The sequence below is a fragment of the Chrysemys picta genome, chromosome 17, assembly GCF_011386835.1.
Source record: "Chrysemys picta bellii isolate R12L10 chromosome 17, ASM1138683v2, whole genome shotgun sequence".
In the NCBI taxonomy this organism is placed as follows: domain Eukaryota; kingdom Metazoa; phylum Chordata; order Testudines; family Emydidae; genus Chrysemys; species Chrysemys picta.
Window position 1 is genome coordinate 3597449 of NC_088807.1, and position 14278 is coordinate 3611726.

The 14278-nt window shown below is 64.1% G+C and overlaps 1 protein-coding gene across 2 annotated transcripts; it reads left to right on the forward strand.

Moving 5' to 3' along the window:
- Positions 1-1243: 1243 nt before the first annotated feature.
- On the forward strand, positions 1244-13204 carry LOC101943104 (leucine-rich repeat and fibronectin type III domain-containing protein 1-like protein). 2 transcript variants are annotated; one of them, XR_010593434.1, is made up of 6 exons: positions 1244-2272; positions 7330-8716; positions 9192-9739; positions 11878-11995; positions 12532-12701; positions 12923-13204. XR_010593434.1 is itself a non-coding variant. In XM_065571172.1 (4 exons), exons 2-4 carry the CDS (start codon positions 7350-7352, stop codon positions 11946-11948), a joined length of 1986 nt encoding a protein of 661 aa, XP_065427244.1. In that variant the 5' UTR covers positions 1244-2272; positions 7330-7349; the 3' UTR covers positions 11949-12518. The 2 variants fall into 2 exon arrangements, 1 of the variants encoding a protein (XP_065427244.1); XM_065571172.1 differs by lacking the exons at positions 12532-12701; positions 12923-13204 and having other exon boundaries at positions 11878-12518.
- Positions 13205-14278: the final 1074 nt, after the last annotated feature.

Consider the following 14278-nt stretch of genomic DNA (forward strand, 5'->3'; position numbering starts at 1 on the left):
TTGCCAGGCACTGGTCACTGGGTACAGCAGCAGGGGGCTGGTTGCTGGGCGCTGGTTGCCAGGCACTAGTCACTGGGTACAGCATCAGGGGGCTGGTTGCTGGGCCCTGGTCACTGCGATACAGCAGGGGGTTGGTTGCCAGGCACTGGTCACTGCGATACAGCAGGGGGTTGGTTGCCAGGCACTGGTCACTGGGTACAGCAGCAGGGGGCTGGTTGCTGGGCACTGGTTGCCAGGCACTGGTCACTGGGTACAGCAACAGGGGGATGGTTGCTGGGCACTGGTTGCCAGGCACTGGTCACTGGGATACAGCAGGGGGCTGGTTGCCAGGCACTAGTCACTGGGTACAGCAGCAGGGGGCTGGTTGCTGGGCGCTGGTTGCCAGGCACTAGTCACTGGGTACAGCAGCAGGGGGCTGGTTGCTGGGCGCTGGTTGCCAGGCACTAGTCACTGGGTACAGCAGCAGGGGGCTGGTTGCTGGGCGCTGGTTGCCAGGCACTGGTCACTGGGTACAGCAGCAGGGGGCTGGTTGCTGGGCACTGGTTGCCAGGCACTAGTCACTGGGTACAGCATCAGGGGGCTGGTTGCTGGGCCCTGGTCACTGCGATACAGCAGGGGGCTGGATGCCAGGCACTGGTCACTGAGATACAGCAGGGGGTTGGTTGCCAGGCACTGGTCACTGCGATACAGCAGGGGGTTGGTTGCCAGGCACTGGTCACTGGGTACAGCAGCAGGGGGCTGGTTGCTGGGCACTGGTTGCCAGGCACTGGTCACTGGGTACAGCAACAGGGGGCTGGTTGCTGGGCACTGGTTGCCAGGCACTGGTCACTGGGATACAGCAGGGGGCTGGTTGCCAGGCACTGGTCACTGGGATACAGCGGGGGGCTGGTTGCCAGGCACTGGTCACTGGGTACAGCAGCAGGGGGCTGGTTGCTGGTCACTGGTCACTGGGATACAGCAGGGGGCTGGTTGCTGGTCACTGGTCACTGGGTACAGCAGCAGGGGGCTGGTTGCCAGGCACTGGTCACTGGGTACAGCAGGGGGCTGGTTGCCAGGCACTGGTCACTGGGATACAGCGGGGGGTTGGTTGCCAGGCACTGGTCACTGCGATACAGCAGCAGGGGGCTGGTTGCTGGGCGCTGGCAAGACGCAGGGGGGAGGGGAGCTGGCGCTGACGGAGGGGGACGCTGTGCCTTTAAGAGCGGGGCTGTGTGGGCCCTGCCCCCTGCTTTGCATATTCATGAGGCCCGGGGGCCGCTCCCAGCCTGGGCGAGCGGCCGTGCTGGGCTGCAGGGACCGGCCCGTCACCGCCACCGCCCCGCGCGGCTCCCTGCACCGGCCCTGCGGCGCCCGGAGAGGGCAGGGGGCGGCGGGGCTGCCCGGTCCAGCGGTATCCCGGCAACCAGCGCCCGGGACCCAGCAACAAGCATCCTGCTGTATCCCAGCAACCAGCGCCCGGCAACCGGCCCCCCGCTGCATCCCGGCGCCGGGGACCAGCCTGGCCCCGGCTGGGGGGTTGCATTCGCCATCTGGACCTTTCACCCCTGGACACCCCCCCACCACCCTCGTCCCAGGGAGATTTGGCCCGATCCTGAGCGTGCCCGCCCCGGGGGCAGAGCTGGGACCGTGTGTGTGTGTGGGGGGGTCCAGAACCGGTACCCGAGCCCCCCCCCCCAGGATGGACGGCTGGCGGCTGTTGCTCCGAAGCAGCGACCTCCCCCGCTCCTGACCGCCCCCCCTTCCCCGCGCCAGAAGCTGCTTTGGGGTCAGTCAGAAGGGGCAGCCCCCCCCCCCACTTCCTGTATCAGCACCGAGCTAAAACCCTGGCCTGGATCAGGCCCCTGGCTCTGGGGAGACGCAGCTACCCCCCTCCCCCATTGCCTGACCCCCCCCCCCCGCACTGCTTTGAAACTCACCCCCTCTGACCTCCAATCCAGGCTGGATATTTGACACCCCACTTCCCAGCCTGGGACGAACCCTGGATAGGGAGGAGCGAGGCGCTGGCTCTTGGGGGTGCTGCCGGGGTACAGCATCACAGCAGCCGGAGGGGAGAGCCCCCGGCACTCAGATCCCCCCGATATTTTTGGGGGGGATTTGCCTTAGCCATCCGGGCTCAGCCTCAGGACCCCCCCAGCTGGGAGGTTGGAGCCAGCGTGGACCGCTGAGTTGTGGCATTAGCCAGCTTGGCCCCCCCCAACCCCGACCTGAGCCCAGACCCCCGCCCAGCCGGACGCTCCTGAAGGTTTATGGCTTGCTGGAACCAAAGCGTGAGGTAGGTGAGCGCCTCCCTCTGGCTGTGACTTGTCGGGGCTGCCATCGCTGGGTGGGGGCCGGCCTGATGGGACGTGGGGGGGAAAGGCCAACTTGGGGAGACGTCAGAAAGGGGCACGAGGAGTCAGCTGAGAGCTTGGCCTCTTGTCGTTAGCCTGCGGAACTCACTGCCACAGGGTTTTGACTGGCGCAAAGGTGGTGGGAGATGTCTGTGGATGAGAGCGGCATCGTCTGGGGAGGGGGAGCCACCCCCAGGTGTCAGGGCACGGCTGTCTTGAAGCGGGCAGGCAGCATTGAAAGGCTAGTACTGTGGGGACATTGGGAGTGGAGGGGGTGGGGAACTGTCCTGACACGGTTCCCCCTCCCCCATCGCTGCAAAATTCAACTAAAATCACAAGCCTGTCATTCTGCCACCGGACCCCACCCTGGCGGCGCCACCCCCCAAACCGAACTGGAGGAGCAGGGTGGCCTGATGGTGGGGGGGAGGGGGGCTCACCCTGGCTGGAGGAAGGGCCAGTCTGGCTGCCCATCCCCCCCAGCTGCCCATCTCCCCCGCATCCCGCCTGGGGCTCATTGATTTCACTGTTTGTCCGTCCCCAGCAGAGATTTGAGGGCGGGGCTGTGTGTGGATGTAGTCTGGACCCCCCCATCACCCATAAGTCCATGGGGCTGGGGGGACATCCCACAGAGCACATGTGAGTCATGCCTGATTTGCCCCACTGCCCTGAGGGGGGGTGGGGCAGAGGATCTATCCTGGGAGCGGGAGGGGAGCATTGCAATCAGACTCACTGATGCTTCCTCCCCTCTGCACCGGGGGGGGGGGGGGGGGGGTTGGAGGCGGGGGGGCACAGGCCAGGGGTTAAATCCCACCACTGCACAGCCGGCTCCGAATCCCATGCACGGGGGGCGGGGTGTGTCTATGACCAGGGGTCGTGCCCCGAATGCCCCCCCCAGCATGGGGGGTGGGTGAAGTGTGTTGGGACAGGGCGGCTGGAAGGGGCTGTCAGAGGAGTGTGTGGGGGGATAGAGGGCATGCAGGAGGGAGGCTGTCAGGGCAGGGGGTGCTAGAGGGCACGAGGGGGTGACAGTGGGCATGTGGGGGGCCTGTAATGGGGCAGTAGATGGTGTGTTGGGGGAGGGGCAAACGGGTGTGTGTCGGGGAGTTTATTGGGGATGTGTTGGGGGGCATATGGGTGTTGGGGCATTGGCGGGTGTGGGGACCTGAGGGTGTTTGGGGGCGGGGCGTGTTGGGGAAAGGGGCGGGGTCAGGCCTGCCTTGCCCCAGGTCCCCGGTGGAGCAGGCGGGATGACAGGGGCAGCTGGCCAAGGTTACACCTGCCTGTTGCCTGCTCCGCCTCACTCCAGCCCAGGAGGTCGCTGCAGACTCCCTGCCCCCTGCCCCACTGCCCAGATGAGGGTCCTGGCTCCGGCGGGGAGAGACGCCACGTGGGAGGAGGGGCAGCGGCCCTGGCCGCTGCCGGGGAGTGGTCACCATACCTGGGCAACGGGGTGGCCAGGCCCAGCGGTGTGATCTGTGACGGAGAGGCGGGATACCGGGTTAGATGGGCCCATTGGCCAGGGCCAGGAAGTGCTACCTGAGTGGAGATGCAGCTGGGAGCCCCTCACACCCAGCTGGGCCCTGGGAGCTGGGCCAGGCCCAGGAGGTGGCGCGGGGAGCTGGGCCAAGCCCAGGAGGCGCCGTTGGGAGCTGCGGTGGCTTCAGGCTGTTGTTCAGGGTTCTGATCTGGCGGGACCCAGATTTCGGGCCTGGTTCCGGTGAGGTTTGGGTTGCCCCGAACAGCCGAGACTCCCAGCGTCCTGGGCCAAAAGCACAAGATATCCCCCAGAACCAGAACATCTATCTGGGTCCGAGTCCGCCCCACAGCTGGACTGATGAGGGGCCAGCTGGGATCTCGGGACAGGAACCCAACCCAGATTGCAAGGGGGTCAGATATGAGGTTTGAGGAGCTCCCGGGAATCGGGGTGCCCAAGGCCAGGATACCTGGGGGCTGCAGGTTGGGATAGAGGGGCATTGGTAGAGCTGTGGGGCAAAGCCCAAGGCCAGGATACCTGGGGGCTGCAGGTTGGGATAGAGGGGCATTGGTAGAGCTGTGGGGCAGAGCCCAGGGCTGGGATACCTGGGGGCTGCAGGTTGGGATAGAGGGGCATTGGTAGAGCTGTGGGGCAGATCCCAGGGCTGGGATACCTGGGGGCTGCAGATTGGGATAGTGGGGCATTGGTAGAGCTGTGGGGCAGAGCCCAGGGCTGAGATACCGGGGGGCTGCAGATTGGGATAGTGGGGCATTGGTAGAGCTGTGGGGCAGAGCCCAGGGCTGGGATACCTGGGGGCTGCGGGTCAGGATTGAGGGACATCGGTGTGAATGAAGAAGTATCACTGAGATGCAAGAGCAGGGAAGGGGTATCAGGACTCCTGGGTTCTCCTCCCTGCCCCAGAAGGGAGTATTACCCAGGGGTGACAGAGGTGGCATGGCCTGGGAATTAGGACTCCTGGGTTCCATTTCTGGCTGGGACACTGGGTGATGCCTCAGTTTCCCCATCTGTGAAATGGGGTGTGAGATACAGCCCCTCCCCTCCCCCTGCTGTGAAGGGCCCAGCCAGCCAGCCCAGCTGATGCGGGTCAGCCGCACCGGCATCCCGCACACGCCTACAATGCTGGCTTAGATCCCTGGCAGACCCTGCCGCCACCTTCCCCTATGTGGGCTGCGGGCGGGGGCTGCGTCAGGAGGCTAATCAGCTTGGATTAGCCTTGGATTCCCGAATTAAACCCGGTGGGGGTGGGGGGCCTGGGAATCCAAACAAAGCTGCAGGTTCCTGCAGGTGGGGGGTGCGGTGGGGGACACAGAACAAATCGGAGGCCACAGACTGGCTCAGAGCCCGGAGCTCCCCTCACTCCAGGTCTCCCGGTGCCCCTCAATCCCGACCCGCAGCCCCCCACTAGCCCAGCCCTGGGCTCCCCCCCCAGCTCTCCAGTCTTGTCCAGACTGACATTGGCCGGGTTTAACTCTCCTGATCTGGTTACAGCAGCACCACTCCTCTAGTGTGGCTGTGTTTAGAGGGGGATAAAGCAGTACGGACGCTCCAGCGTGGGAAGGGGAATGGGTTCCCTTGAGCCGGCTAGACCTGCGTCCACACTGGGGGATTAACGGCTCACGTCATCCAGCTTCCCTTCCCAAGCAGGAGCACTAGAACCATCTCTATCGTTACACAGGGCAGCGGGGGTCAGCTGGCCTCACGTGACCCCGAGCGTTCGATGCTCCGGAGCCCGGCCTCCCCAAAACCACGAGGCTGGGTTCAAAGAGAATCTGGAAAACGTTTGTTTCCTTTGCGGCTGAGCCGCCGCGGGGGCGTGTCGGAGCTTTGCGGCCGCGAGGGGGAGAACTGCGCTTTCTTTGAATCTCATGATTCCGGCAGCTGGGGCTTTGAGAAGAGACTGAAAAGCTGCAAGAGGCGCCGGTTGGCCGCCCGTTTGGCCCGAGCAAAGGAGGGGAAAACCCCCCGAGCTCAACGCCCACACGGCGCCTTCGAATGAACTCCCGCGCTGACGCTTCCCTGCTCAGCGCCACTCCGGAGCCGCTGTGAGACGGACTGTCCCTTGTTTGAACTTGTCGGAAACTTTCCGGCGTGCCACCGGTCCCCGTGCCATTTAGCAAAGCCACATGGCTCCTAATGACGTCGTTAATTTGTTAATTAGTAGGCGATGGCTCCAGGTGCTTTCCGTCCGCCCCCGGATTTCCAGACCCCCGCTTGGCGGCGGTCTTGAATGGAATGAAATTGCTTCAGAATTCAAACCCCCAAACGTTCAGGGTTTTCCTTCTGGAAATGGTTTGTCTCCCCGGACATGGGTGCAGGGGGGGTTGTTATTGTAGGGTAGCTTGGGAGCTGTTGGGTTGTGTACAGTACATAGGTTTGTTAGAGTAGGGTCTCATGTGAAGGCCGGGCGACATGAGTTCGTTGTGATTGTTATTGTAGGGTCGCGGTCAGGACCGGGCTGGTGAGTTTTGATTTTTAAAACACCGTCCAGGCGGGGTAGATCCTTCTTTCCTCTGGGAGAAGCCAGAGTGACTCTGGATTGACGCCGGAGGAGCCAGGCTCCGAATCTGGCCCATCCCAGGATGCACTTCCATGACCCCGACATTGAGTGGGGCTGGATGAGGTGCGTGTGGGGGGAATGGCCGTGGCCTGTAGGGGAGGGGGTTGAGGAGATGCATGGGGGGGGGGCACAGCTTGCTGCCCCCCCGTGCCGTGCACATAGCCTGGTGCTGCCCCCGCTGCTCCTGTCTCTTCTGCCAGGCGGCCCCACTGCCCTGCTCACCCGGGGCCCCCCAGCTGCTGCCCCCCCAATCTGCACCAGGGCTGAGTTGTCCCGGCTTTGCCAAGTCCTCAGTGCGTCGGGGCAGGGGAGGGCTTTGGGCAGCTCCTTCTGGACCCCAGTTGCCTCCCTCACTTTGTTCCTGGGGGCTGCTGGGAGGGGCCTGGGGTGTGTGTGTGCCCCGGGGACTGCTGGGAAAGGTGGGAGGGGGGTGTACCCTGGGGGCTGCTGGGAAGGTCTGGGGTGGGGCACCTGTACCCTGAGGGATGCTGGGAAGAGTCTGGGGGTGTGTGTGTGCGCCCTGGGGGCTGCTGAGAAAGGACTTGGGGGGCGGGGCGGGGGGAAGCGTGTGCACCCCTGGGCCTAAAGGGAAGGATCTGTGGATAAAGGGTTACTTGGCCCATTTTATAGGGTAGGAAACTGAGGCACAGAAAGGGCAGGTTAGTAGCCCAAAGCCACACAGAGTCAGTTCTAAAATAGGGCATGGAACCCAGGAGTCCTGGCTCCCAGCCCCCAGCTCTCACCACTAGCCCCCACTCCCCTCCCAGAGCCAGGGATACAACCCAGGAGTCCTGGCTCCCAGCCCCCTGCTCTCACTGCTAGCCCGCACTTCCCCTCCAGGAGCTAGGAGTCGCGCAGGGCACCCCCTGCTGGTGAAGGAGGATACAGTCCCGGGTAAGAAAGGCTCTGCTCTCACCTGGCCCGTCTCTCTCCTTCTCTCCCTGCAGCCGGGCCCCCTGACAGTGCCATGGAGCGCCTGCTGCTCTACGCCCTGGCCCTCTGCCTGGGCCCCTCCCATGCCCAGCTGTGCCCCCCCCGCTGCACGTGCCAGAACCTGTCCCCCTCGCTGGCCGTCCTGTGCGCCCGCGCCGGGCTGCTCTTCGTGCCCGGGCTCCTCGACCGGCGCACGGCCGAGCTGCGGCTGACGGACAACTTCATCGCGGCCGTGCGGCGCCGGGACTTCGCCAACATGACGCGCCTGGTGCACCTGACCCTCTCCCGCAACGCCATCCGCCAGCTGGTGCCCTTCGCCTTCGCCGACCTGCGCGGCCTGCGGGCCCTCCACCTGGACGGCAACCGCCTGCCGGCCATCGGGGCTCAGCAGCTCCGGGGCCTGCCCAACTTGCGCCACCTTATCCTGGGTAACAACCAGCTGCAGGCCGTGGCGCCCGGCGCCTTCGACGACTTCGCCGGCACCCTGGAGGACCTGGACCTGTCCTACAACAACCTGGCCCGGCTGCCCTGGGAGACCATCCGTCGCCTTAGCAACGTCAACTCCCTCAGCCTGGACCACAACCTCATCGCCCACGTGCCCCAAGGCGTCTTCGCCAACCTGCACAAACTGGCCCGGCTGGACATGACCTCCAACCGGCTGAAGAAGATCCCCCCGGACCCGCTTTTCCTCCGCCTGCCCGTCTATGCCAAGTCGAAGGGCTCGCCCCTCTCCTCCCTGGTGCTCAGCTTCGGGGGTAACCCCTTGCACTGCAACTGCGAGCTTCTCTGGCTCCGGCGCCTGGCGCGCGAGGACGACCTGGAGACCTGCGCCTCGCCGCCCGAGCTCCTGGGCAAGTACTTCTGGAGCGTCCCCGAGGAGGAGTTTGTCTGCCAGCTGCCCGTCATCACCCACCACACGGGCCGGCTGGTGGTGACGGAGGGCCAGGCGGCCACCTTGCGCTGCCGCGGGGCGGGCGACCCCGAGCCGGCGGTGCACTGGCTCTCTCCGGAGGGGAAGCTGGTGGCCAACGGCTCCCGGACGCTGGCCTATGAGAACGGCAGCCTGGAGATCCTGGTGGCCGCCATCCAGGACGCCGGCGCCTTCACCTGTGTGGCTTCCAACGCTGCCGGCGAGGCCACCGCCTCCGTGGAGCTGCAGGTCAGCCCCTTGCCCCAGCTCGCCGACGGCACCCGCCCCCCAGCACCCGGGCCCTCGGATATCCTCACCTCGGCCAAGGCGGGCGCCAACGGGAGCGCCGCCCCGCGAGACGGGGGGGTCCTGGCCTCCGAGCTCTCGGCGTCCTCTGCCCTCATTCGCTGGGTCCCGCCGCGGCCCGGGCCCGGCGTCCGCATGTACCAAATCCAGTACAACAGCTCCTCCGATGAGACCCTGGTGTACAGGTGAGCCCATGCCGCTGGGCGGGGGGTGCCGGGCTCGGGTCGGGGGGGCGGTCTGAGTGGTTCTGGCCTGGGTCGGCCAATGGGTCTCGCCTGGGTGGCTCTGGGCTGGGGGGTCCCATCTGGGTGGCTCTGGGCTGGAGGTTTTTGGGGGGTGGATTCCATCTGAGGGGCTTGTGGCCGGGGGGAGGTCTGCGCTAACCAACATAGAGGGGTGTGGCCATGGGGTGGGGGTGCTAGAGGAGGGTAGCAGGGTGGCCGTGGGACGGGGCGTGGAGGAGGGTAGCAGGGTGGCTGTGGGGCGCTGGAGGAGGGTAGCAGGGTGGCTGTGGGGCGGGGGGCGCTGGAGGAGGGTAGCAGGGTGGCCATGGGGCAGGGCGTGGAGGAGGGTAGCAGGGTGGCCGTGGGGCGGGGGGCGAGGTGGGGGAGGGATCCCGGCTGCAGGCATCGCTCATCGCTCCCCCTCCCACCCCCCCAGGATGATCCCCCCGCCCAGTAGGGCCTTCCTGGTGAAGGACCTGGCGGCGGGGCGGGCCTACGACCTGTGCGTGCTGGCCGTCTACGACGACGGGGCGACGGCGCTGACGGCCACCCGCCCCCTGGGCTGCGTCCGCTTCAGCACCCAGCCCGGCTCCCCGCAGTGCCGCTCCCTGCACGCCCACTTCCTGGGCGGCACCATGATCATCATCATCGGCGGGATCATCGTCGCCTCCGTCCTGCTCTTCATCATCATCCTCATGATTCGCTACAAGGCCCACGACGGGAACAAGAAGGCCCAGGTCAGCAACGTCTGTTCCCAGACCAACGGCGGGCAGCCCCCGGCCTCCCGGGCGCAGGATGGGGCCGACGACAGGGCCAGGGAACTCAACGGGGTGGCCCCGAGCAAGGACTGCGAGAAGGGGCTGGCCACCCGTGGCCAAGAGGCGGGTGCGGGGGAGACACCCTCTCCCAGGAGGAGGAAGTGGTCAAGGACTAGTCTAGACCTCCAGAGCAAGTGCCCCGTGCCCGGCCGAGCCGAGGAACAAGGTAACGGGCGTGGTGAGGATCTGCCCGGAGGGGGCAGGGTTTTGTGGCACGCGTGGTGCAGGATGCTCCATGCGTCTTCCGTGGCTGGTCCTTGCAAGCATCATAGCTGGAGGAGAACCATATTGGAGACTCCAGCAAGAGGGAGCTCAGCCCCCCAGGCGCCTAGCCAAGGGCATTCCCTACGGGTCCTTCTCCAGCATTGGGGCCTCTCTGAGCAACATTGACCCTCGCGGCCCTGGGCAGGGGCGGGGGGATGGAAGCTAAGCAAAGGGTTTGGAAGGCAAGGATTGGAGAGGTCTGTAAAGAGTTAAAAAGGGAGGGGAACAGGCACCTGGATGCTATGGGGATGGATGGATGGATGGACGGATGGAGACTGAGTAGACAGAGGGATAGATCCCTGCTGTCCATGGAAAGGTGGGTTGATGGAAAGGTAGAAGAGGGGCAAATAGATGCATACTGCCAGTGGCTGCATGGGTGGATGGATAGAAAGATAATGTGAATGGATAGATGGATAGTTTGGGTGGAAGGACAAATGGTTAGTGTCACGGAGTATTGGGGGACTCAGGGCCCTGCACCCCCGGCTTCCTGCGATTCACCATGACTCTCAGCCAGCCAGTAAAGCAGAAGGTTTATTTGGATGACAGGAATACAGTCCAAGACAGGTCTTGCAGGCACAGACAACAGGGCCCCCCTCAGTTAGGTCCAGCTTGGGGTCCCAGGGCATCCCAGCCCACCCCCCTTGGGGGGGGGGGGGTCAGAGCCATCTCTGCCTCCCAGCCATCTCTCCAGCCCGCTTCCAGCACTCTGCCTTCAGCGACCCCTCCCACAGCCTTTGTTCAGTTTCCCGGGCCAAGGTGTCACCTGGCCTCCAACCCCTTCCTGGGTTCTCATGTTACACGCTCAGGTATTCGCCTTCAGGCAGTCTCCCATCCTCCAATGCAGACTATCCTAGCCACACTCCCGTGTCAGCATTCACAGACCACAGTAAGAACAGTCCCAGTTCGTCACAGGTAGACATAATGCTGACGGGCGGGTGGATGGACGATGGGTAATGCAGATGGGTGGATGATGAATGGATGGACAAATGGGTAATGCGGGTGGGTGGATGGACGGATGGGTAATGCAGGCGGGTGGATGGATGGATAATGCAGACAGATGGCTGGATGGAAGGATGGGTAATGCAGACGGGTGGATGGATGGACAGACGGATGGGTAATGCAGACGGGCAGGTGAATGGATGGACGGATGGCTAATGCAGGTGGATGGACGGATGGGTAATGCAGACAGGTGGATGGTTGGATGGACGGTCGGATGGGTAATGCAGACGGGTGGATGATGGATGGACGGACAGATGGACAATGCAGGTGGATGGACGGATGGGTAATGCAGACAGGTGGATGATGGATGGATGGACAGACGGATGGGTAACGTGGGCGGATGGACGGATGGGTAATGCAGACGGGCGGGTGAATGGATGGACGGATGGGTAATGCAGACGGGTGGATGATGGATGGATGGACGGACGGATGGGTAACGTGGGTGGATGGACGGATGGGTAATGCAGACGGGTGAGTGGATGGATGGATGGGTAATGCAGACGGGTGGGTGGATGGATGAACGGATGGGTAATGCAGGTGGATGGACCGATGTGTAATGCAGACAGGTGGATGGTTGGATGGACTGACGGATGGGTGATGCAGACAGGTGGGTGGATGGATGGATGGGTAATGCAGACGGGTGGATGATGAATGGACGGATGGGTAATGCAGACAAGTGGGTGGATGGACGGCTGGATAATGCAGACAGATGGCTGGCTGGCTGGATAATGCAGACAGATGGCTGGCTGGCTGGATAATGCAGACAGATGGCTGGATGGACGGATGGGTAATGCAGATGGGTGGATGGATGGGCGGATGGGTAATGCAGACGGGTGGATGGATGGACAGATGGGTAATGCAGATGGGTGGACGGATGGGTAATGCAGGTGGATGGATGGATGGACGGATGGGTAATGCAGATGGGTGGATGATTGGATGGGTGGATGGACAGACAGACTTGTTCCAAGCAGCCTGATGGAGCCCGTCCGGTCACTGCTCCAGCACCCAACCAACCCGCCTTGTTTGTCCCCTTTTTGGCAGCCCCCCCGGAGGCGGTGCCCCCCATGGGTGAGAGGAGACGGGCCAGTGAATGGACCGATGTGAAGATCTGAGCATCTCACCCAGCAGGAGAGTGGCTGAGCCATCAGGGCACCCTCAGGTGTGGGTGTCCCTCATCCAGGGAGGCCAGGCGGGGGGGAGGCCGGGAGCTGCTGCGCCGAGCGTCTCCACTGGGGGCACTGTCACTCTTTCATCTGCAGCGGGTGATGTGGGGGAGCCGGGGGCGTCACACGGACCCTCTGCCTGCACCTAAGAGTTGAGCAGTGGGTGCCAAGATTGCCCACAGTGACTCTGGATTGACCCTGGCGGGCTGAGATCAGAACCCGCCTGGCCCCATTGCAATCATGGAGTGACTCCTGATTGAGCCCAGAGGGCTGAGATCAGAATCCGGCCTGGCCCCATTGCAGTCAGGGGGTGACTCTGGATTGACCCCAGAGGGCTGAGATCAGAACCCGGCCTGGCCCCATTGCATTCGGTGGTTTCAGACCCATAGGCTGAGGGGATCAGAGTGGCAGGATCTGCTGGGGCCACTGGGGCTCCGTTGTGCCCCTCTCCAGCCCCTCTCTGCCCCCTCCCTGCCCCACATCCTCAAGGTCCATCTCTGCCCAGCCTCACTCTTTCTTCTTCTCTCTCCAGATCCCCGTGGTCACCGGAAGCAGTGGGGCCCCCCTCCCTGCCCCCTCGGGGTTCCCATTTCACGCCCACCACCCAGCAGCCTGGACCATATGGGACCCTGGGAGCCGGACTGGGCCCCTTCCTCCTCCCCCCCGGAACGGGGCCTGTGAGGGGGTGTGCCCAGACAGGTGGTGAGTGTGGGCCCTGATCGGGGTTGGGGGGAGGCATCTCTAGTGAATCAGTTCCCCACCCTGTGGACCCTCGCTTTGACCCCGACCCCAGGGCCACAGCCCACAGGGATGGGGAAGAGATGGGGGGTGGCTGTTCCCCTGCAGAGCCTGACTACCTCTCTGCCCCCCCTCAGCACTCAGCCCTCAGGCACTGACCCCATCTCTCTCTCTCTCTGTTTCAGGGCTTTTCAAGGACCCCGTTTCTCCAGGGGATGGTGCCGCCCACCCTTGCCCTAGCTCAGGGTTTGTCCTGGGCCAGCCATGCTGGGGGAGGGGGGGTCCCGCTACACCACCCGCCCCCTGAACCCCGGTTCTTGCCTGCAGCCTTGGCAGGTGTTTTTCTATGACACCCCCCCACACACGCGTTTTCGAACGGTGTCTATAATTTTCTAATAAACTTGCCTGCTCCGAGTGGGCCCTGGCTGGGAGCTGTCACTGGACCCGGGGGATCACTAGCGGGGCTGGGGGGTGGCTGCATGGGGGGTGTCAGGGCAGGGTCATGATCTGGGGGTTATTATAGCAGGGGTGGGGATGGACCGCTGTACGGGGGGCATTGTGGGAGGGTCAGTGTCAGGGGGGCACCACAGTGAGGAGCTGGGGGTGGTCGTTGCATGGGGGGGATTGAACTGGGAGAGGGGGTGTCACTGCCCTGGAGAATCATTGCAGCAAAGGAGAGGAATGTGTCACCTCTGGGAAGGTGGCCCTAGTGATGAAAGCGGAGGTGGGGGCTGGGAGCCAGGACTCCTGGGTTCCCCTCCCCTTCCCCCCCTCCCATATGGGATCGTGGGGCCTTCCTGCAACCTGCTTTTCCGACCAGCGGTAGTCTCCTTCCAGCCCGGCCGTCTATCTCCAGCCAAGCCCATGGAGTGTCTTACCCCCCCTCGCACAGCAATGGGTTCAGGCTCTCGGCAAACTCAGGCAGCGTCGGTCACACCCAGGGCGGCTCGCCCTGTTTCTCAGCAATAGACTCAGGCTCTCCCCGAGACAGGCAGGCGGGAGAGGCACCAGCGGGCCTGGGAGGAGGCCCTGGGCAGCACTTCCTCACCCGCCTTCGTTAGGAGCGAAATAAAATGATTCTAAACCCAGCCAGGCCTGATGGATTCGCTGCCACGGCCCCACCGGGGAGGAGGGATGTCGATCTCATCGGACGCTGCGGCTGAGGGGAGCCCGAGTGGTGCCAGCTCACGGCTGGGGTGGCAGGGCTTTGGGGGTTGGGATTGAGGGGCATTGGCAGAGCTGGGGGGGGAGCCATGGGCTGGAGTTACAGGGGGCTGCAGATTGGGAGTGAGGGGCACCAGCAGAGCTGGGGGAGGGGAGTCCTGCCTGCCCATCCCCCACCTCTAGGCATCCGATCATGTTCCCAGACCCGTCTGGTTTGAATTTGGGTAAGTGGAGCAGTGCGGGGCCAGCCAGGTGGGTGTCCAGATGGGAGCCCTGGGCTCTGACGGCCAGAGGTCCCCTCACTCGGGGGACGGGGGTACCTGGGATGCTTGTCTGAACACGGGGCTGAAGTCCCTTCTCCGGAGGCAGGACTCCTG

Bases quoted from the DNA above. Each gene is read 5' to 3' on its own strand.
- LOC101943104 (XM_065571172.1), top strand. From the start codon at position 7,350: ATGGAGCGCCTGCTGCTCTACGCCCTGGCCCTCTGCCTGGGCCCCTCC. The intron at 8,717-9,191 runs GTGAGCCCATGC...CCACCCCCCCAG, and splicing joins GATGAGACCCTGGTGTACAG to GATGATCCCCCCGCCCAGTA. The intron at 9,740-11,877 runs GTAACGGGCGTG...CCTTTTTGGCAG, and splicing joins CGGCCGAGCCGAGGAACAAG to CCCCCCCGGAGGCGGTGCCC.